We start from the raw sequence: 22,487 nt of genomic DNA on the forward strand, positions 1-22,487 counted from the left end.
CTTACGACGCCACCAATTCTACGCCATTTCGATCCTGAAGCGCCAACTGAAATCCACACCGACGCCAGTGGTGTAGGCCTGGGTGCTGTGCTCGCACAGCGTAAACCGGAACATCAGGAATACGTCGTGGCATACGCTAGTCGCACACTTACCAAGGCTGAGAGCAACTACAGCGTCACAGAAAAGGAGTGCTTGGCCATTGTGTGGGCCCTTGGAAAGTTTCGCCCATATCTATATGGTCGTTCTTTTGACGTCGTGACCGACCACCACGCGCTGTGCTGGCTTTCGACGTTAAAAGACCCATCTGGCCGCCTCGCTCGCTGGGCGTTGAAAATTCAAGATTACGACATACGCGTGGTTTATCGGTCAGGACGGAAGCATGCTGACGCCGACGCCCTTTCCCGTCCCCCCTGTCCCAGAATGCCACAGCTGACTCCGCTTGCGATTCCACATTGTCATCGCTTGACTTTGACACCATTGCTATCGAACAACGCAATGACCCGTGGACTGCGTCTCTCCTCAATCATCTCTCCGACACTTCTGAACTCCCAAAGACGCGAACGCTTCGGCGCCAAGTTCCACACTTCTCGATACGTGACACGCTTCTCTATCGACGTAACTACGCACCAGAGGGACGCAAGTGGCTGCTCGTCGTTCCACGAACCCTGAGGTCGCAGATTTGTTCCTCTTTTCACGCTGACCCACAATGTGGCCACGCAGGAGTCTTCAAGACCTACGAAAGGCTTCGACATCGCTACTACTGGCGTGGCATGTATACCTTCGTCCGCAACTTCGTCCGCTCTTGTGCCGAATGCCAGCGCCGAAAATCTCCACCACACGCTTCCGCCGGTGAACTGCAGCCTTTACCATGCCCTTCCCGACCCTTCGAACGGGTTGGAATAGATATTTATGGGCCACTTCCATTGACTCCGACTGGCAACAGGTGGATAATAGTTGCTATCGACCACCTAACGCGCTATGCTGAGACCGCTGCTCTTAAAACGGCTACAGCACAAGAGGTTGCCACTTTCCTACTACGTCATTTTGTGTTGCGTCATGGAGGCCCTCAAGAACTCCTCAGTGACCGCGGCCGCGCCTTCTTGTCCGAGGTCATTGAAAAATTGCTCGCTGAGTGTGCTATTGTACATCGCACATGTACCGCTTACCACCCACAAACCAATGGGGCTACCGAGCGCTTTAATCGTACTCTCGGTGACATGCTATCTATGTATGTGACGCCTGACCACTCTAACTGGGACTTAGTTCTCCCATTCATTACATACGCCTACAATACGGCAACGCAAGCGACAACAGGCTTCTCCCCTTTTTACCTCCTCTACGGCCGTCACCCCTCCCACACCATTGACACCATTTTGCCCTATCGACCAGACGCGTCCGAGTGCCTACCAATCTTGGACGCCGCCAGACACGCAGAAGAATGCCGCCAGTTAGCTCGTCGCTTTACCTGCGATGACCAAAACAGGCAAAAGGCAATTCGTGATGCCCAGACCTCAACTCCCGTTTTTCTTCCGGGTTCTCTTGTATGGCTGTCAGTGCCGCATCACACACCTGGGCTCTCTTCCAAACTTCTGCCAAAGTACGATGGGCCATATCGTATTGTCGAACAAACTTCGCCAGTAAACTACCTCATTGAGCCTCTTACGCCACCATCAGACTTGCGACGTCGCAACCGCGAGGTTATACACGTGCAGAGGCTCAAGCAATACCACGGTTCAACGCCGCCTGCACAGGACTAAGTCGCCAGGATGGCTCCTTTTTTTCTCCGTGGGGCCATTGTAAAGAAGAGGAAGTACTCCGGCGCAGAGGCAGCAGCATCGAGTGTGCAGCAGCGGCAGCAGCATCGAGTGTGCAGCAGCGGCTCGAGCTCGGAAATTGCGGCTGGTGCATCGCCTTCCAAGCCTTCCAAGCACCGACCTTTCTGCTTGATAAATCTCCTTTATAATATATATATATATATACACGATAGGTGTCACTTTCGAGGAAACACCCTTGGGTGTAATTAGCGAACATACTTCTCTTATATACCTAAAAATGACAATTCGGTGTACAAAAGATGTAATTGCAGAAATACACCTGTTCGGATAAATTTGGTACAAATTCTAGGTGAAAAATAGGTGATTTATTGAAAATTTCACCCTTAAAGGTGTGCAATGATTTGCAGTGAATTCTTCCCACCACGCCCTCGAAGACGTAACCAGTTAACGTAAGAGTTCCACCGATCTTAAATGGAACAGTGCTGTTCCTGCGTTCCTCCCGAAAGGAACTAGTTCCTGGACCACGGTTTGTTGAACGTCTCTCTACAACACCACTGTGAATACTAACAGGCAAATGTTGTTTGTCTGTGTAAGGTAGTTATTCTGTTTATTTTACCGATTTTTTCCAGTAACCATTTCTTTTCCGTGGTGCGTTGTCCATGTGGTGCCGCCACCACATCTTTTGCTCCTTAGAACCTTAAATAATTGCTTCACAGTGACTTTGGCTTATCGTATGTAGCTTTCCTTAGTTCGCTTCGTTACCTATTTATCCTTGCCTCTTCCTAAAGTCACGGTCATCAGCTTTCTATTCATCTATTTTTACTTTGACTTGGCATTGGGGGCCCAATAACTTTGCTACTGCCTTTTCAACCACACAACCACAAAATAAACTCACCGCATTCTCCTCATAGCCATACTGAGAAATTGTTCACTCCTTACGACTCGTCTTCAAAACCCACACGCAACCACATGAACTTCCTTCCAAAAAAATTACCAGTACGCGCAAACGATAACCTACACTTCAGACATCAAACTGCCGATACAGGCAACACATTGACACGCCACGTTCTCATGAATGCATTTGCCTGCTAAACCATTTCATGAAAAATACAATAGGTGTACTAGCGGTTTGTAGTAAGTGCACCACATCTACAACCCAGCACGGATAATAAACGGTCACTGTAGAACCCCCGCGGAGAACAATTACACTAAATAAACGTTCAGGAGTCACCTGTTCAACTTAGCCTAAACGAAAAGCCCACGTCATGTGAAATGCACAGATAGGTGCACGAACTGATGCGCTTGAGGAACACCTATACCGAGAAACGGTTTCCTTGGAAACTCGCTCATTAAGCAAAAAGAAGGAAAGCACATGCGGCCTTTTGCTCATGCTAGTTATTCTCTGTTTTCCCTAAAGCAGATGAATAAAGGCCTGCTCATATTCTGACATATTATCAATCTATTGTAGCCAACGCGGATTCTTTTAAACACCAATCGCGCGAACCAGTCATGATCCGATTGAAGTGGAAATGTTGTAGGCCCGTGTGCTCAGATTTGGGTGCACGTTAAAGAACCCCAGGTGGTCCAAACTCCCGGAGCCCTCCGCTACGGCGTCTCTCATACACATATGGTGGTTTTGGGACGTTAAACCTCGCATAGCAATATCAATAGGGAACCGGTCATGATGGTGAACTGTAATTATACCCTTTGTAGCCGGTTGGCAAATCTCAAGTGCGTTAACCACAAGCGAAAGTCACACACATCTACATTTAAAGGGTGCCCTTAGTAGTATGCGTAACAGCCTTAGGCGGATTCAGAGTTTTGTGAGGAGGTGCTCTTCATTAATCACCGTGGAAGTTCATGCTTGAGTTCCTCACATGATGTGAAGGATTTGTTCCTTGAAATTTTGTTTTTTTCTGCCATTTACATTAACACATTTGTTTGTTTGTCTATTGCACAAATCCTAGATGTATTCTCTTTCGTTCTATGCTGCCGTACGCAGCCGCACTGTTGTAGCAACGTATGAGTGGCAAGGCCTTAGGGCGGTTCCACGCGCTTCCCGCCCAGCCGCAACGCACGTGTCGGCACCCCTACCGCACGCAAGCGCGGGACAAATAAGCCAATTGGTGACGCTGCGAAGGGTAAAAGAGCGTCACCAAATGGCTTATTTGTCCCCCGCTTGCGTGCGGCAGGGGTCCAGTAACGTGCGTTCCGGCTGCGTGGTAGCGTGTATAAAGGCCCTTAGTCAGGCAGACAATGTTCTGTTTATGCCTTGATATCTAAGACTCACTTTGGGTCATGAATAAATCGCTTATTATCAACGTGAAGCTACTACGTCTAGAGATCTATATACTTTACGGACCATAAGGCTCGGCTTCTCGACTCTCCATGCCCTGCTGCAGCTTTTGGAAGCCCACGCCTTCATCGCAATTATGATCATAATACTGCTACGCTGTGGGTGTAAGGAGAGAGAGAAGTAAGCACATTTATGATACAAAATGGCGAAGCACTTCTAGCGGCCTCCACTTACACCAGAGGCACGGCCACTGGTTGAAAAATTGGGCCTCGTATCATAATGTTTTACTGGAAATGTCGTCGAAAGACAATAATCTTGCGTCTGGAGAGAGGGAAGAACTTTTAATTGATGTTGTCATGATATGCGCGGTAGGTTCATCTGGTGCGCGATGTTTGTGAGTTTGTGCTGTGCCGTACGCCGACGAAGATGACGATGAGACAAGGAAAAGGCGGAATCGTGTCGTCAAAGTCAAGCCAAGCCATGGGGAGAGAGAAGAGGAAGACGACGACGGGGCGTTCGAGAAGAAGGATCGGAAGGAAACAGTGGCAGGCTGAAGCGCTCGTCGGGTCGTGGTCCCGAAGCCTACCTGTGCCTGTGGTCCGCACGAGCCTGGCTCCCTTCTACCGTGTGATCCAGCAGCCGGCGCCGGTCCGTTGTACTCGGATCCGGGCGTTTTCCAGACCTGGGCCTACTACTGGCTGTCCGGGACGTGCTTGCCACACATCGACTCTGCCTCACGCTCCGCTTCGACCATGCCTGAGGCATCGCTGATGTCGGCGTAAGACGCAACGCAACGCATCGACTCATCTGCCTTCGACGTCACACGGTGAAGTGTTTCAAACCTTGTGTAGTGCAGTGGGGGACTACGCTAAGCGTCAGACCTTGTCTTTCGAGAACGTGTGTCGTGCTCGTACTTAAGGCAGTTCTTCGCTGTTGCCATATAACACGCCAAGCTTCTTTATCGTTTTTTTTCTTTCTTTTCGTGGCATTAAAGCCTTATAACTCAAGTTGCAAATGCCTTCGTCAGTCTCGACAACGATTATTTAAGTTTCCGTGATTGCCCGAACCTTATCCCTCACAATTGGCGTCCGCGCGACAGGACGAAGCCGTTTGCACTGGGTTGAAATCTATAGGGAATATGATTGAGCAAGAGCTTATAATGCTAGCGGAACGCATGGGGCTTCAAGGAGCCGAGCTAAAGACGTGGGTAGACGCGCGGTTAGAGCGGGCTCATGAGGAATCTGTGCAAGCGCGTGAAGAGCGTTCCGCGGAAAGGCAGGCGGCGAAGGAACGTTTGGAGATAGAAGAGAGAATTCTTCAACTGCGAATTCGACTAGCTGAGGTTGAAGGTAGCCGAGAGCCAACAGCGCGGGACCGCGAACCTGAGAGGAGTCAAAGCCGCCCGTGCTTGATCAATCCTCACAACCTGATCCCAGTGTTTGACGAGGGGCGTGACGATCTCGATGCGTATCTCAAGAGGTTCGAACGCGTAGCAGTTGGTCAAGAGTGGCCTGAGGAGAAGTGGGTGACAGCGCTTAGTTTATGCCTCAGTGGGGAAGCATTGAAAGTCTTCGGTCGTCTGTCGCCAGAAGACTCAATGGATTACCAGAGTACGAAAGTGGCCTTGCTCCAGAGGTTTCGTTTCACAGCCGAAGGCTATCGCGAAAAGTTTCGGCAAAGCAAGCCTGAAGATGGCGAAACTGGTAAACAGTACGCCACGAGATTACAGAGTCACTTCGATAGATGGCTGGAAATGTCGGAAACGGACGAGGACTTTGCATCCGTGCGCAACCTCATTGTAGCTGAGCAGTTTCTGAATAACTGCCACGATCGCCTGGCACTTTTTCTAAGGGAGAAGAAATGCAGGACGGTAAAAGAAATGGCAGAAGCAGCTGATACCTTCTTGGAAGCCCAGCGGCAAACAAACTTGTTGGTATTTCGTACCAAGTCTGCAAACAACATTCCCAAGGAGCAAGAAGGATTTACTTATACCCAGCCTCCTCTTAGATGTTTCGTCTGTGATCGACCCGGCCACAGAGCATCTGATTGCCGCACGAAACCCCAACGAGTCTTCTGTGGGCACTGTCGGAAGTCCGGCCACGATGCAAGAGCATGCCCAAGCAACGGCGGGTCAAAGAAAATGACATCTTGCATCGTGTCTACTGACCAGAAGTCCGAGACGCCCCGATGTGCCGATGATTCATCACAAGATGAACATGTTGCTAGTGCACTCCGAACGCGCACCGCAACAGCTACACGAAACTTGCCGGTGTTACAGGGAGAAGTGTTTGGACATACTGTATCAGTCTTGAGGGATACTGGAAGCAACACCCTGGTCGTGCGACGTTCCCTCGTTCCCGATGATGCGCTGACGGGTACTACCGCCACTATTTTATTGGCCGATGGTAGTTGCATCGAGGTACCGGAAGCAGAAGTACGGATTCTATCGCCCTATTTCACCGGAAATGCGATAGTCAAATGCATGACGTCGCCACTTTACGATGTCATCGTAGGAAATGTTCCCGGCGCCCGTGACGCTAATGACCCCGACTCAACGTGGAAGGAGTCAGCGAGCCTGAAGTCGGAAACTAATCAGGCATTGAATTCTGAAGAGAAATCCAAGGATGGATGCGGGACGAAGAGCACAGTCATGGTTGGTGTTTCAAGCAAAGGACATCGCCGGAAGCTCACGAGTGCTAAATTTGGAAACTTAGAGGTGACACAGGAGTCATTTCGCCAAAAACAAGAGGAAGACCGGTCGCTGGATGTTTGTAGGGCGAAATTCGACACCCTCATCCGCGGTAAAGGAGCCACATACCACTCATTTATGTTCGAGAAAGGAATCTTGTACCGCGTTTACCACTTGACTCCGGGTAAATCAGTTCAACACGCGGTGGTTCCAAAGGCGTTGCGTGTCCATGTGTTGCACTTGGCACATGAATCACCGATATCTGGTCACCAGGGTATCAAGAAGACGAAGGACCGACTTTTGGAGTCGTTTTATTGGCCCGGTGTACAGGAGGAGGTACGAAGATTCGTAAAATCATGCGACGCATGCCAAAGGACATATCCCAAAGGCAAAGTAGGCAAGGCGCCTCTTGGACGAATGCCTTTGATTGACACGCCATTCGAACGTAGGTGCTGATTATATGAGCAGGCTACAGGTGAAGGTGCTAGCTATACCACATTAATGTAATAATGTACCATATGCCTAGGGACTCTCACATACAGACTATTCTCTTGGTGCAACAGTTCTGTACATTTGTTTGTCGTAAGTCTTGTCTCCCGCGCACTTTGGACAGTTTTTTTTTAAAAAGGAAAAAAAAACTTTTGAAAGGGGGGACTTTTGTCATGATATGCGCGGTAGGTTCATCTGGTGCGCGATGTTTGTGAGTTTGTGCTGTGCCGTACGCCGACGAAGATGACGATGAGACAAGGAAAAGGCGGAATCGTGTCGTCAAAGTCAAGCCAAGCCATGGGGAGAGAGAAGAGGAAGACGACGACGGGGCGTTCGAGAAGAAGGATCGGAAGGAAACAGTGGCAGGCTGAAGCGCTCGTCGGGTCGTGGTCCCGAAGCCTACCTGTGCCTGTGGTCCGCACGAGCCTGGCTCCCTTCTACCGTGTGATCCAGCAGCCGGCGCCGGTCCGTTGTACTCGGATCCGGGCGTTTTCCAGACCTGGGCCTACTACTGGCTGTCCGGGACGTGCTTGCCACACATCGACTCTGCCTCACGCTCCGCTCCGACCATGCCTGAGGCATCGCTGATGTCGGCGTAAGACGCAACGCAACGCATCGACTCATCTGCCTTCGACGTCACACGGTGAAGTGTTTCAAACCTTGTGTAGTGCAGTGGGGGACTACGCTAAGCGTCAGACCTTGTCTTTCTAGAACGTGTGTCGTGCTCGTACTTAAGGCAGTTCTTCGCTGTTGCCATATAACACGCCAAGCTTCTTTATCGTTTTTTTTCTTTCTTTTCGTGGCATTAAAGCCTTATAACTCAAGTTGCAAATGCCTTCGTCAGTCTCGACAACGATTATTTAAGTTGCCGTGATTGCCCGAACCTTATCCCTCACAGATGTTTTGTGCGAGAAATATGGTTATTGTATTCTGGAAGTGCTGTGTTAGAGTGGGTCGATGCGTGCAGCGAAGGATAACGAGCGCATCGAGGCACGTGAGACATGAGTGCTATCCGACAGTTATCTTCGAAAAGGAAGGATGGCGTGCGCGCTGTCTCAGAGGCGCAAGTTATAGAACGCAAAGCGACAGGTAGGTGCCACGTCCGTGTTGTCTTGGCAAATCGTTGGAAACAGTTGCCTGTCTGTGCGTAGCGTTGCATTGTCAGTGCAGCGTGAGAAACGCTATACGGTTAGAATCACTGCTTTATGCCTGCTCTAGTATAAAAAGACACCACAGATTATTGACGTTCTGCTTTTGTGCCTCTTATATGCGCAATAATTGCCTTTTATTAACAATCGCACAAGTGTGAATGCTGAAACTTGACTGCAATGGCGGGCGCGGCAGATAGCGCTGAGTTCTGACTTGTTTTTGTTTTCTTTTTTTTCCATGAGCAGTGGGTGGAGGCTCGGCGGGATGCGTACTGGCTAACCGCCTGTCGGCTGACCCAAGCACGAAGGTTCTCTTGATTGAGGCTGGAGGCATGGAGAAGCATTACGTGAACTTGCTACTCTACCCAAGGGTGCCCATCGATACGCAGATTCCACTTTTTGCACCGCTGATCATCGGCAGTGAAGTAGACTGGAAGCACTATCCAGAACCTCAGTCCCAGGCCTGCTTAGCTATGGAGAATCAGGTAGGCATGTCTCGGTGGCCAATTGCTCTTATCTATCGTTTGATCCAATGTCTTCATAATTATTGAGTTCTAAATCAGCAGCTCCTGTTTCTGCTTCTCTAGCTCATACTCGCATAGTTGTGATTCATTATTCTCAGGCCGGTATTCATGAAAACTTCTGACAGTTTGGCCTAATCACTTTTAACAATACTTGCGCGTGCAACAATGAAAGTTTTGTTCCTGGTGTCAGCATAAATTGAGGAAATTTCGTATACCCAGGCCTGAAGAATTGACGAGGCTGGCGAAGATATACCAATGCGTTTGAATTAAGCAACGAGGAGCAGCGCACTTGAAATGCGAATTAAAATAGGGTTGATGCGTTTTAGGGGTGAAGCATTTTAGCGTCTAGGCTTGTCCCTTGTGTGTAAACGTATCTATGTGACTGTAAGCTCACCATAATTTGCATAAAGCCGGAAAGCACTCGCTGTGCCATTGTTTTATTCGTAATTGTGGTGAGGTACACCGTAGACATCTTCAAGGCAATATGTGCCCTTTGTTTGTGATGTGGCCGAGGACAATGAAGAATAACGCTTCCAGACCACTCATTCGCTTCCTGTCATTTACGAAAACGAACGTGAACACGCTTTCGCTGGTGAAGGCAACGTTTATGCATAAAAAATGCAAGCCCGGAGGCAAGAGTTTGGGAAGCAGTGGCAAAGAGGCAACGCCGGCAAGCTAAAAAACACGGTATATAGTGTACTACTGCGTTGTCACTAATTTACATGCGTGAGTCGGCGGCTGGTTTAACGCTTAGTACCTCGCGCACACGTCATGATTCATTTCGTGCAGTGGCGGAAAGCTTTTGTAGTTGTTGTTGGAATCACAAATAAAAGATATGCAAAACTCGCACTCATATAAAGTGGCAGGAAGGGAGGAAATTTGGAGTTTCATATTTAATCACTGTGAGCCGTAAAAAGTTTCAGTTACATGCAATATGAATGGAATTTTTCGCGAGATGGCGTCATAAATCGCGTGGCGCAGCACAGTCTGGTTGGTTGCAGCGGCCGTGCCTGACAGTAACCATTTAGTTGCGATACAGGGACTCATGCTGCTGTCTTGACTATCCCATTTTGGGTAAAAATTTGATTGTACTAAAGAAACTATTATGCGTTATTTTCAGAGAGCATTGGTCTACAGTGTATTGGGCCAAAAAACGTGTTATACAAAATCGTATCTACAAGACTTGACAGTATTCGAAAGCACTTGCCTGCTTTATTTTCACAAGTAACGGGTGTCAATAACACCCCTTTCAATGCTCAGCAGTACTGCATCGTTCCTTTTTGCTTTGGTGCTTCTCACTGTTCCTTCACTTGTCCAGCTCGCCGAGAACTATTAGAGACACGCTCCTGAAAACTAACGTGCTCCCGCTAGTTTAGAATAACAGTAGAATCTAAACAGGCTAGACGTGACAGTACGTCTGAACTGAGCAATGAAGTATTGTGCTCGGCAAAAGAACTCCCACTGTACAGTGACACCAGGAGTAATCATCCGCGGTCCTATGCATACCACCCCGCCACGGTGGTCTGATGGCTTAGGTACTCAGCTGCTGACCCGAAGGTTGCCGGATGGAATCCTGGCTGCAGCGGCTGAGTTTTCAATGGCGTCGAAAATGCTGTAGGCTTCTGTGCACAGATTTAGGTGCACGTTAAAGAACACCAGGTGGTCAAAATTTCCGGAGCCCTCCACTTTGGCGTCTCTCATAATCGGTGGTATTGGGACGTTAAACCCCACATGTCAATCATCATTCAGTACTATGCATACAAAACGTTATCCATCCACGCAAAAGTTACACTGCATTCTGATACAGTCGCTAGGCCAAGTACACGTACAAGGGCGTGCTTTACTTCCTATCCTCCGCGCAGAGGCGTCTGCACAGGCAGGCATTTGCTGTGGGGCGACATGATGAACCCTAGCTAATGGGTAGGGAGATTTCGACTCTTTGTCACGCCTAGCCGTGCATAGCGTAGCCGTGTGCGGGGAAAAGGGGATCCCTGGGGTTGAGTCAGTGCGGCCTGATTGGACCTTTAAGGATCCCGGCAGACGTAACATCCCTTTGGCTCTAGCTTCGAGTGAACGGCACCCCTGGGCTGACCCACCTAGGGGAAATCAGCAGTCGCTTTTTCTTATGTCTCTTCGCATATAATCGTTTTTTTTTTCTTTTTGCTCTTTCCTTGTCTTCTACTTTTTTCATTTCCTTCTAGTTTTCCTGGTGGTACGGGTTTACTTTGTGTAGTTGCTGAATTTGGGGTGGTTTTATTTGGTTAGAGCGGCCATGTACAGCTGAAGCTCACGTTTTCTCCGTGTCTTTTAGCATGCCCTGGTTGGGCTCCATGTTGGGCGGCTGGCATAGCTGCCGGATAAGCATTATTCAAAGCCCCTTTTGAACTGATCGCCCCCTCAAAGGGGTCGTGCACCAATGCTATAGATATTTCTGAACTGCACCGTCAAGGAAGGCTAACTTCCCCAAGCCTCACATAATTAATTGCGACTGTACAGAAAAATGGCGAAAATCATTTTAGCTTTCGTAGTATCCAAGTGGCTGATAGAAGCCCTAGGTGCAGGCTGCAAAGCCACCAAGTCTGTCAGTGGTTACCCACTTCTCAAACTGCAAGAACATACACAGCATGAGCGTCTATGTAAACTGAAAGCATTTGGTGATCATCACATCACCGTTAAAACCCACCAAACCCTCAACATATAAGGCATCGTGTCGGATGGTGACCAAATGAATCTATCCGATGAAGAACTTTTGGCAGTTTGGAAAAAGGGAATGTGATCCACATGCACCGAATAAAATTGAAGAGATAACAAAGAATTACCAGTTAAACACACACTTTTGCATCTACGGCACATCCTATTGAAATAGTAACTGTGCTTCAAACAGCCTGTCGGACCATACATGCCCAACCCGCGGCCAGTGTTGCGCAACAGGTGGCTTCATTCTATTCTAATTACATTTCGGGTAATCGGTACTTGCACCAACTTCATTCACTTTAATTGTACGTAATGAGAAAACTTGGACAAATTCAACTCCAAAAATGCCGAGCCGGTACAATTCTAGTCCTGCAATTCCTCAATGCATAATATGCATCTTGACAGGAGTCAAGAATGAACGCCCTCAGGGAGATGGTGTCGTGAGGTGCAATAGGAACTCAAGCAGGGCTGATAGTTGGGCTAGTTGGTGGTACATTATGGGCTGTCAGCGCTTGTTTGTGTCTCTTCTCTTCGTCCCGTCAGTGTGTGCGCTGGTACTGCCAATAACATAACATTAGTAACTGCAAAAAAAGTACGCGAAACACGTATGCGAGGTCGCTACAGTACCATGGTGGCATGTCTCGTGCAGTAATAACACCCTACTCATTTCCATAGGAGCAGTCCTGCCGCTACAAACAGTATTCGCATGGCCAGCATTCTTGAACGAATGGCACCGTTTTAATTGTTCAAGCTTGAAATTGTTAATGCTGAACTGACGACATACCGTACTTTTATGTTGACAAATGTAGTGTTGTTTCGCCCTTAGGGCTCCTTCATGTCATTTTACTTTACGGCTCATTCATTTTCGGTAGAAGGCATTGAACATCCGCAAATGATTGCGTTCTGAAAATTCTCCTAAAAACTCCCCTCGATCATTTCTAGTATCAATGCCACAATTCCCTACTGTTTGGATTCCAGCCTACTTCTTTGATACCTTTGCAATGAAGTTACCCATCAATTTAGAATACTGTATTTTTACCTCACACATTCTTGATGCGATTTTTTCATTGAAGCTTTCAAATAAACGGTAATATGGCTCTATGTAAGCACGTAGGTCTGTAATGCCTTCATCTTGTGTCTCGTAAGTGTACATTACGAGACCTGCCACCCTTTCAACATAGCTAAAGTATTCATCTATGTTACATAGGGCACCCCTCCCCCCGTTAGAAAAGCACGTGCCCATTTTGTAGCACTGCGTATGCCTCATCGGTCCTCCTACCCTCACTGATCCCTATTGCATATCTAATTTGTCACACTCTAGTTCTTTGAATTGTAAAGCTAGACTTGCCTCACTTGATGTCTATCTAGCATTAAATGCAGCAAAATTCAGATTTCTATGGCGATCTATCCCCACTGAAAGATTCTAGCACCCTTTGCTGCGTCACGCATCTGACCGCCACCCTGTAGTTGCTCCGCAGCCAATGGAGACTGAGGGTCGAGAATTAATTGGCATATCCTTGTCTCAGGTAGAGACCGTATACTGTACCAGGGTGGCCAATCCTTCTGTGGTGAGGGAGTGCATTTCCGGCGTAGATAAGCGGTGAGGCCGCACTCGAGGCCTCTTTAGAGCAATTCTATCGTAGCGCGGATAACTTTTTAAAACCTAGTGGGTAATTGCATGGCACTGAGAGTTGAACCATAGACATAATGCCGGAATATACAGCAATTACACATCCTTTCGTCAGACACATTGGTTGCTGTCAACACCAATTTAACGACATGACGCGCTTTGGCCACATTTGGTCCTTGCGCCACAAAACCCCACTACCCATTATACAATTTGTACCCTGCACACACTCTAGTTAGAATGAAATGCTCTTGAGTGGTTTCTGCTGTTTGTGCCTTGGTCATGCCGAGCGACCGTGTGTTTAGGTCATCAGTGGAACGTAGTCAGGTGAAGAACCCAGTTTCACCTCGGGGGCGAAATAGTGTATGACATTGCGACAAGTTCGAACGTCGCACGATGAACAGTGTTCCCCTTCAAGCTCTTCATCACCGGCAACGGTGGACTTCAATGGTTTGCTCCATGACCAAATGAAAAGATAGCCATCAGTGCGAAACTTAGAGAATGATGTTTGCCATAAATTATACAAGAGTGAAAGACGCTCTGTAAATTCCAGAGAGCCTCTGACGAAAGCTGGTCGCCATTGGACTGACTGTCATGTCTGTAGCGTTTTTGTAGAATGTTGGTACTGCATGGTATCTCGGTGGCCGCATTCATCAAGAGCTTCTTCGAACCACTTGCTTTAGATTCGTTTGCTGGCACGCCCGTCTTCCTGTGAAAGATGGTAGCGCTACGATGTTTCTGTTTGAATCGTTCGTCAGAGAATATAGGCGCTATGTATATTGGTAATTCAAGGTGCATCTTCATGGTTTCTGTTATGTTTTGCTGGGCATAAATGTCAAACTACTCCACTAAACCTACCAGGATGTTCAAGTTTTCGAAACGAAACCAGCAACCGAATTCCGAGTCTATCTTGTATCGTGACTAGGCCCAGACGTACGGCTGACGCGCACCGCGACCATGAAACAAAGGCTTTCGTTTCAAGATGTAACAGCAAAAGTGATAAACTAGTCACTATTTCAGTGACTTTGATTGATGTACAAATCAAACAATTTTATTGCGACAGTCCGTGGTGTTGAGTGCTGTTCGTACTGAACATCACTTTTTTCCAAATGCGCTAGTCCACCCGCCTCCCAAAATAATTTTGAAATTTCAATGACCTTGCAATATTTTGAACGTAAACTATACCTTCCGTAGAGTGCAAGGGGGTTTACTTCTTGACGTCGAGCTACAGACCGAAAGCCTTCACAGTAAAAAAAAAAAACTAAGCTAGATGTTGAGCACATATGGATTTCGATATTGTCGGCTAGAATGTTATTCGCGCTCGCGCAATCGGAAACGCACAAGCTGCAGCAAAATCAAATATTTATCGCGTGCGATAATCATGTGAAATGACCAGGAACGGGGAGCGAATGCAACGCAAAGCAGGGTTCAAGATAATCACAACCTATAATTCTCGTGTACACACCATTTCAGAGATTCGGCTACAATGTCATGTGAATCATCATTCTGGTGTTACGAAGAACGTAAAAAAATTGAAGTATATTCATGAAGGTAATGATGGAGTGGGGCGAAGCGTCCGTCCATTAATCCATCCTTACGTGTGTCCGTCTGTTTATGCGTGCACGCGTTCATGCATCCGATCTCGTTCGAGAATGCAGACGGCACACGGATAACACCGACGAGACGCGAGCCAAGGAGGTCGAGCGCAAGCGTCTTAAACGCGCTCGCCGCTCTGCTTCGTCCATGGCCCGTGAACGATCCGCCACGTACGGCGACTATCCAGGAGACTAAGAGAGGCACTCGTTCTCCGTGCACTCAGGCAAAGCGTGAGCAGCAGCTAGTAGGAAAGTAGCGGCACTTCGGAGAGCAGCGGCATAGTAACGCCATATAGGAAATGAGACGAGAAATGGTCATTCATGTTTTTCGCGGCAGAGGGAGGACTGGTGCTGCTAAGCGCCTGCGATGGCAAACGTGCCTGACCTCAACTTCTTTCTGGTCAGCTTGACTAGTTTCTTCGGCTGATAGGCTATGGTTTGTTGCCGCAGATGTGAATCCCAGCTATACGGTGAGCCTGTGTCACACACAGTGTTTCTTGAAACTTTTTTCTGATTTTCTGTGTTTTTTGAGCTGACAACCCTAAGCCTAGTGAGAAGCTTCGGACTGGCCTGGGACGCAGCTTCCGGCGACCGTGTTCACACCGCGTTCGCACGGCCTTGCCATGCCTGGTGAACTTGTTACGCCCGGCGCCTTTCACTCCGAATCGCAAGACGCCTATTATGACAACCACCGCATACACAATGGTTCCTGTGAACTCGAATGATTTCCCAATGCTATCTGACGAAAACGGGATAATAAATGCAACGCAGTCTACGCTATTATCAGAATCGTCCACCAGACTTCGCGTCAACGACATTGCAGAGGGTTCTTCTACCAGCACGACCAAACCTACCAATGACGGGGTACGAGAGAACGCCGTTTGTTACCGATGACAAGTGTCACCGAACAGACTGCACGCCGAAAGGGTGAGTCGGCCCGCTATACTGCTTTTATTAGGCTGCTAAACGAATTGAATAAGACACATTCTGAAACAAGCACCTACAGATGCCATAGAGCAAAGCGCTTCAACTTTATTGCAAAAATATCAATTCTCCACTTTGACGTACCCAGTAACTGCGTACGGATCACACTTCATGAAAGTTATTGTTTCAAACTATGCACACTCTCGTGCTCAGTGGCAACAGTCAATAGTAGCGTTCGAGAGATTGATGTCGACACATCACCTTTTCAGCCACATGCACTCGGCAGCTCTCGTGGGGTCTTAACGATCAGACATGGCCTAACAATTGAGTACACCAAAACGAATCTGCGCTGTGAACAGGCAACAATCATCCATGTGCGCATACTCTGTAAAGCACAGCGGATGCTTTTGACATTTTATACAGACTGCGTACAGAAACGCTTGGTGTTTGAATATGAAGTCATCCGCGGTCACGAATATGAGCCTCGCATCGTAGCATGCTACAACTGTTACCGTTTGGGCGTGTTCCCAATTGCTGTTCCTTCCGGCCAGTATGCAGGGACTGGGGCAAAGCTCCACTTGAGGTTGAGCCGAACTGTAAGCAGTTTCCTTATTGAGTGGCTTATGGAGCGCCCACACACGTTTTACTCAGCCCTCATTGTTCAGAAAGAATTGTATCTGAAACTGCCTTTCTTCAAAACACTGATGATTCATCAACTACAAAATCATTCGCACAGCCTACACCTCCAACGCCTCGGAATATAACCTGGGCTCAAACAGGCGCTTCTCCCGATCTGACTCAGCTTATCAACAGCCTTCGCCAATTGGTGCTGAAATTACGGCAGGAAATCGGAGTCTTCGCGATCTCATGTTGGACCAAAAGAAAGGAAATCAGTCCCCAACACCATGCCACACTCGATCACGAAATAAAAGAAAGTGCCGTTCTCCGACACGTCGTTCTAAACCGGTAGTGGACAAGGACTCCGCCTACTATCACAATATCAGGCTCCTGTGACAGTAACGGGCTAAAAAATGTAGTAAGCTTGAGCATGAGATTCAGTCGGAGAAGGACAACACTCTAGCACAAGCGCTCAATACCATATAAACTTGGTTTCTAATTATGTTGGATAAATTGCAGTGCAATGTCCTCGCTGATCACAATAAGCACTGCAGACCAGACCCTTCCTGTTGAGCTCTTTCGAATCAGGGGGCGCAGTGGAATTGTAGTAGTTTAACCAAACGCGCTCCACCATACGCAATTCTGTTCAAAGGCATCACCCCTTATTCCTTCTCCAGGACACGCGCGACACGTGCTCGCTTCCTGGTTATCGTGCGTTTCAGACACAAACCATCAAACATAAGCGGCAGCTTCCCAAAGGCCAGGCCGCGCTTCTGGTCCGTAATCGTTGCCTGGCCACTCAGACATTCCTGTTCTCCGTTTCAACGCTCGCAAAATAGTAGCTGTTCAAATTTGTCCTCCTGGCCAAAAGCCCTTCGCAGCTGTATCTGCGTATTTTTGCACGAGAAACATTTCAGTTGGTCTATAAACATGGCTGGAGACGTTTAGGCAAGCATCTAAGAACGTCCCTCTGCTTATTGGAGGTTATTTAATGCTCATCACCCTGCCTGGGGTGCCTCAAAGCTGAATAAACGTGGGAAATATCTTCACGAAGTCATATAACTCAATTCTGTAGAAATTTGTGACACCCCTGACAACCTTATAGGAATAGGACTAAACCGAGTGCAGACACACGACCCCAGATCTCGCCCTCAACAGACCCCAATTTGTACGGCACTGGGCAGTCTCCAGCCAGTCATGGGGCAGGCATGATCTCCCGATATTCAGTGTACTTTATTGGAAACGCCCCCGCGTCAAAACAACAATGACTAATTGAAATGCTTTTCGTAGTAATGTTACTGGATCATTCTCAATAGTTAAGGGCCTTCTGGACATTATTCGACAAGCCCGGAAGCTGGCACGCAAAAGTGCCATCTGAAGACCATACTCGGCCGATAGATAACCATTTAGGCAATTTATGGAAAACAGCAGACTATTTAGTCAGAAGATACCGCTCGTACGGCAAACGACTCTGACCTCAAGAAAATTAAACGCCAATTTAAGCTTATCAATGAATATCAGCTCTAACTTCAGAGTGAAGTCTGGCCATCCACCTGCGAGCGCCTTGGCCGTGTACCAAGCATCCAAGGTTTCTGGCGCATTTTTCGCAGCCTCAGCGGCAAAGTGCAGCTCTCCTCTGGCCGAACTGTTCCTCAAAACAGATTCGTCAGTTGTAGAATACAAAGTTGTTACCACTTTCATTTCTCACACTTCACTCACTCTACCTGCATCTCCGAAAGCCTGCACCATAACGCAACCTGATCCGGATTTTGTTCGCCCATTTAGCATGGGAGAAATACTAGCAGCCATCAAACACGGCTGTCCTCGATCGGCACCTGGCCGCGACAAAATCAAAGGCAAGAAGTCTGCAACCTTGGAAATAAAGCCCAGGCTGCACGTTTGGCTGTAATCCGTGACTTCTGGACCCCAGGAAATGTTCTTGAGAACCATAAGCTGTCTGTCATCTGTCCTATTTCAAAACATGGAAAAGAGAAGACCATCTGCAAGAACCTCCAGCCACTATCCTTAACGTCTACTCTCTGTAAGCTCATTGAACGCATGATTCACACACGCATGTCCCATTACCTTGAGAAAACCTGGCCGAGATACCAATCAGCCCAGGCGGGTTTTCACCCTAACCTGGGCACCAATGACTGCCTTTGGCTGCTATGGTGCTTTATTAATCGTACCTCATAAAAGGTGTTACCCGACTACTTGCTGGCCATCGACATGCAAAAAGCATTCGATAATGTTCACCATAACGTCATTCTTGGAGAACTAGCTAAGTGCTACCCAAGACAGCGTGCGCAGGCATAAATAAATTTCTTTACAGCTCGGCTTATTCACTTAAGCTGTGTATCGCCTGTGTGGAGCCCAAAGACTTACAACTTGGACAAAGGTGTTTCACAGGGATCTATTTTAGGACTAACGCAGTTTTATCTGGCCATGAGCAGGTTAGCAGAAAACCTTGAACAGCAAACCACAGCTAGATTTGCCATCTACGCCGATGATATTGCCATAAGGACGGAGGCACTGAGTTATGCTGACAAAGAATCAATACAGAGCGAGCTGCAGGTAGCCCTCCTTAGTTTCACTCCTTAGTTAGTCCACTCTTGGGAGGTAGGTCTGTAGCTGACTCCACATAAGACAGAACTTATAAGCACAGATGGCAAGAATAGCACCAACTCGAAAGTGTGCATCTCACTCTATATCGGATCGCAAATTATACAATCAAAAGCGGATAAATCCCAGTTTTAGGTTCACCAGTAGCCAGCTGCAACAGCCCACAATAGTGAATACGTGGACAGCGGCAGGCTTGGCCAGCTATTTTACATATGACACGTCGCCTGTACAACAAATACGGAGGTGCATGACAACAAGTCTGTCACACTCTCGCAAGGACTGTGGCCGTCAGAAAGATTTTGTACAGCACACCCACATACACGTTCTCTCCAATTGACATCCAAAACTTGTAACGCCTTCATTGGGCTACTCCCCGCACCATCACGGGGCTTCCTAAACACACTAAGATATCCGCAATTGAAAGCGCAGGGAGCTTGCCCCATCTGCAAGACGTCATCTGCAAAGCCCTCACTCAACACCTCATCCACTGGTAAAATATGCCGCAAGGTCGTCGTCTTCTCGCCTGAAATTGTCGGTGACACGATGATGCACCTCTTCTTAATCAGTCCTTCCCGCCATGGGAAACTCCAATAACCTCTCGACTGTTCCGTTGTCCCATATCTCGTCACAATGATACTGCCCGCCAATATCTTCCCACGTGACAACTCAGGGAAGCGAGCTTAGGTACCATCGACAAATACACGAACGCTGCGCTCTCCGATGGCCAAGCTTGTATAGCATGGATCTACGTTAAGACCACCGAGTACAGTGGGGCCTACAGGTGTCACTACTGAAAGTACCCCTAAGCATGTCAAACTACTTGCCATATGGGGAGCAAATGCAGGCCTCCCATACACTATACAGAAACCTCTTCGTGTCTTTACCGACTCCCACGCTGCCTACTCGGAAATATTTCGCCCAGCATCGGATTGTAGGCCTGTGTGCTCAAATTTGGGTGCATGTTAATGAATCCCAGGTGGTCAAAATTTCCGGAGCCTTCCCCTACATCACCTCTCATAATCATATGGTGGTTTTGGGACGGTCCAAGCGTCGGAAGATGCAACAGCTGCTGCTATTCAAAGCATCATTGTAGGCATGAAAAAGCCGAAAGGCCGATAGAAATTACCTGGATGCCGGTGCATATGGTTGTGCCCGCGGGCAATACAGGAGCACACGCCACTGCGGCTTCCGCAGGTGGGTCCACCAATCTTTCTGTGCCCCCCGCCCTCAGGGTAAACCCGTATAAGCTCCCTCGTTAGCCACAATGCACTACGTGCGTACGCAAGTCCCTGCGTCATGCTAGGGAAACGCAATGCGCAGGCTACCCCCCTCTCCTCCTCCAGTTCTATTTTCCAGCAAATGTTCGCTTTCACGCTCCTAATAAGTCTTCATTAATAAGGTCTACGCAAATTCAATATACACCATACTGTTTAGCAAAATGGCGATGACCGGTCATTGTGACAGCGACGTGCGATCACTGCAGGTTGCGCTGCCGCGCAGACCTTCACCAATTATTACTCTGGCAGTGTTCCGCTTTTGAAGAAAGGCGAATGGCCATATCATCTTTGCAATCCACAAAATATCGTGAAGCGCTCCTTATGAACCCGGACACGCAGTTATTGTTTGCCCAACTCGGAAGTCAGAGGAGCCTGATCAGAGGGGTCTAAGGAGTCCGACAAACCACAGTAGTGACCCTACACCGCCTGACTACTAGTGATGTTTAATACACAGTGCAAAACCCAGGACACCATGAAAGAGTAGTGTAGTTAGAAAGTCCTGCTTATCCCCACAGAGGTCCTGTGCCTCTCCATTTTCCTATTCAATAGAGTTATAGTATAACTGGCGTACCGTGATACCCGAATCGAAGTGCGCATGCGCAGATACGTACGTTACGCGTACCGCTTACCGTACGCGCGGTACTTTTCAGATTTAAGGTAGCGCAGGTCACGTAGTGTACGTAAACATGGCGGCACTCTCGGACGCCCGCTTCGAAGTGATTTTGGCGTAGTTGTTGAGATTCACCATGTTCGCAGCAAACGACTGTTCAAAGTGGCTTCGCTTGCCTTCAGTTAGCTTCGATGACTGAGTATTACGGAGAAGTTGGCGTAGTTTTTAAAATAGGTTCCCATTTCGAACACGCCTAGACCGAACTACAAGATCAATGTAAACAAATCGGCAATGTAGATTTTTCGCGTTGTGTACGTGGCTCATGTTTGTTTACTTTTATTGTCAAAAAATAAACTTCTACAATGCTTCGCGTGGGGGCATAGGCAAACATTCTCGTTTTATTTTCATTTTCACTGTTTAACCTATTAGCCATCTAATGGGTGGCGCCACCATCCCACTTGGGGGCACGTAAACGACGTAAGCGCTATTTCGCTAAACTATAAGACGCTGCCTACAACGAACGTTTGCTGCACGGTAGCGTCATTCTCTTAACCTACGCTATCACGCAAACGCTAAGCTATAACTGTTTAATAAAGGAATTTACATCTATACATCCATTTCTTTTGCCTTTTATTTCTCGTCTCTTAACTCGGTTACGCGTGACCAGTGGCAAGGTTAGACTGAGAGGAGGTTTAACCCTAAAACGCTAAGAATGGAAAACATGCTGGATTGTGCATCTTCATCAGCCGCTTTAGGGTCCATATATATGAAATCTCTGACACTAAACAGCAGTCAGGCTCTGCTGCCGCTCTCGAAACACCGAAAAGACGCCAGCGCCCCTCTAAACGAACCTATATCTGCGGAAAAGGAGTTGAAGTGATGTATTTTATGCCCAGGCTCCTCCTTCGGATTGAAAGCACAGCAATCATTGGATGGTGGCGACGGCGGCGAGGTTGCGCACTCGATGGCGGCGCCGACGACACGAGCGAAAATCGCCATCCAAGCACTGCTCAACCAAAGAAATGCTGAAACATGAAGCACGGTGTTTAGGAGTGGTTTGAACCCGACGCTGCACTGAAGCCTTTCGCAACACACATTATCGGTAACATGTAGGTCTTTTTAATGAGGTTGGACACACCTTCGGCTTTGGTTCACTAGTGTTAATTTCACATGCCATACGTTGCGCCTCGCATCAACACGGCCATGGCGGCGTGTACTGAGCGCATAAAGGTGTTTTTATTGCGTTAACTGCAGTGGTTGCTCTAGAATTAGAGGCGGTCACAGACGCCGTAGCTGAAGCCAATCCTTCGAAACTCCCTCCGAAAGCGAGCGTTCACCCCGGCGAACGTGCTGCCGCAATCATCCCGTTGCACTGTCCACGCAATAGAGGTTCTTCCACGTGACGTTGTTGCAAGCGTCTGACATCACGAGTTGACTCAGCGGAGTGCTTTGGAGGATCTGCCTGCCGCTGGCGCTCGCGTTCCCGTTCGGGATTTAGTGAGGCATGGAAGCCTGCCGAATCATTGATATGCATTTGCTGCCGTTAATAGGCCCCCGAGCATGTTTTGGTGCCCTAACTGCACCATCAACCTGGTGAAT

The 22,487-nt window shown here is 48.1% G+C and overlaps 1 protein-coding gene across 1 annotated transcript in view; it reads left to right on the top strand.

The window, feature by feature from the left end:
- The first annotated feature begins 8,206 nt into the window (after positions 1 to 8,206).
- LOC119179093 (glucose dehydrogenase [FAD, quinone]-like) overlaps positions 8,207 to 22,487 on the top strand; it is a 131,321-nt gene continuing 117,040 nt past the window's right edge. Inside the window, exons 1-2 of the mRNA XM_075870095.1 lie at positions 8,207 to 8,243; positions 8,644 to 8,882. Coding sequence (XP_075726210.1) covers positions 8,207 to 8,243; positions 8,644 to 8,882 — 276 coding nt within the window. The remainder of the gene's footprint in view (positions 8,244 to 8,643; positions 8,883 to 22,487) is intronic.

This window comes from Rhipicephalus microplus, chromosome 7, assembly GCF_043290135.1.
Source record: "Rhipicephalus microplus isolate Deutch F79 chromosome 7, USDA_Rmic, whole genome shotgun sequence".
Taxonomy (NCBI): Eukaryota; Metazoa; Arthropoda; class Arachnida; order Ixodida; family Ixodidae; genus Rhipicephalus; species Rhipicephalus microplus.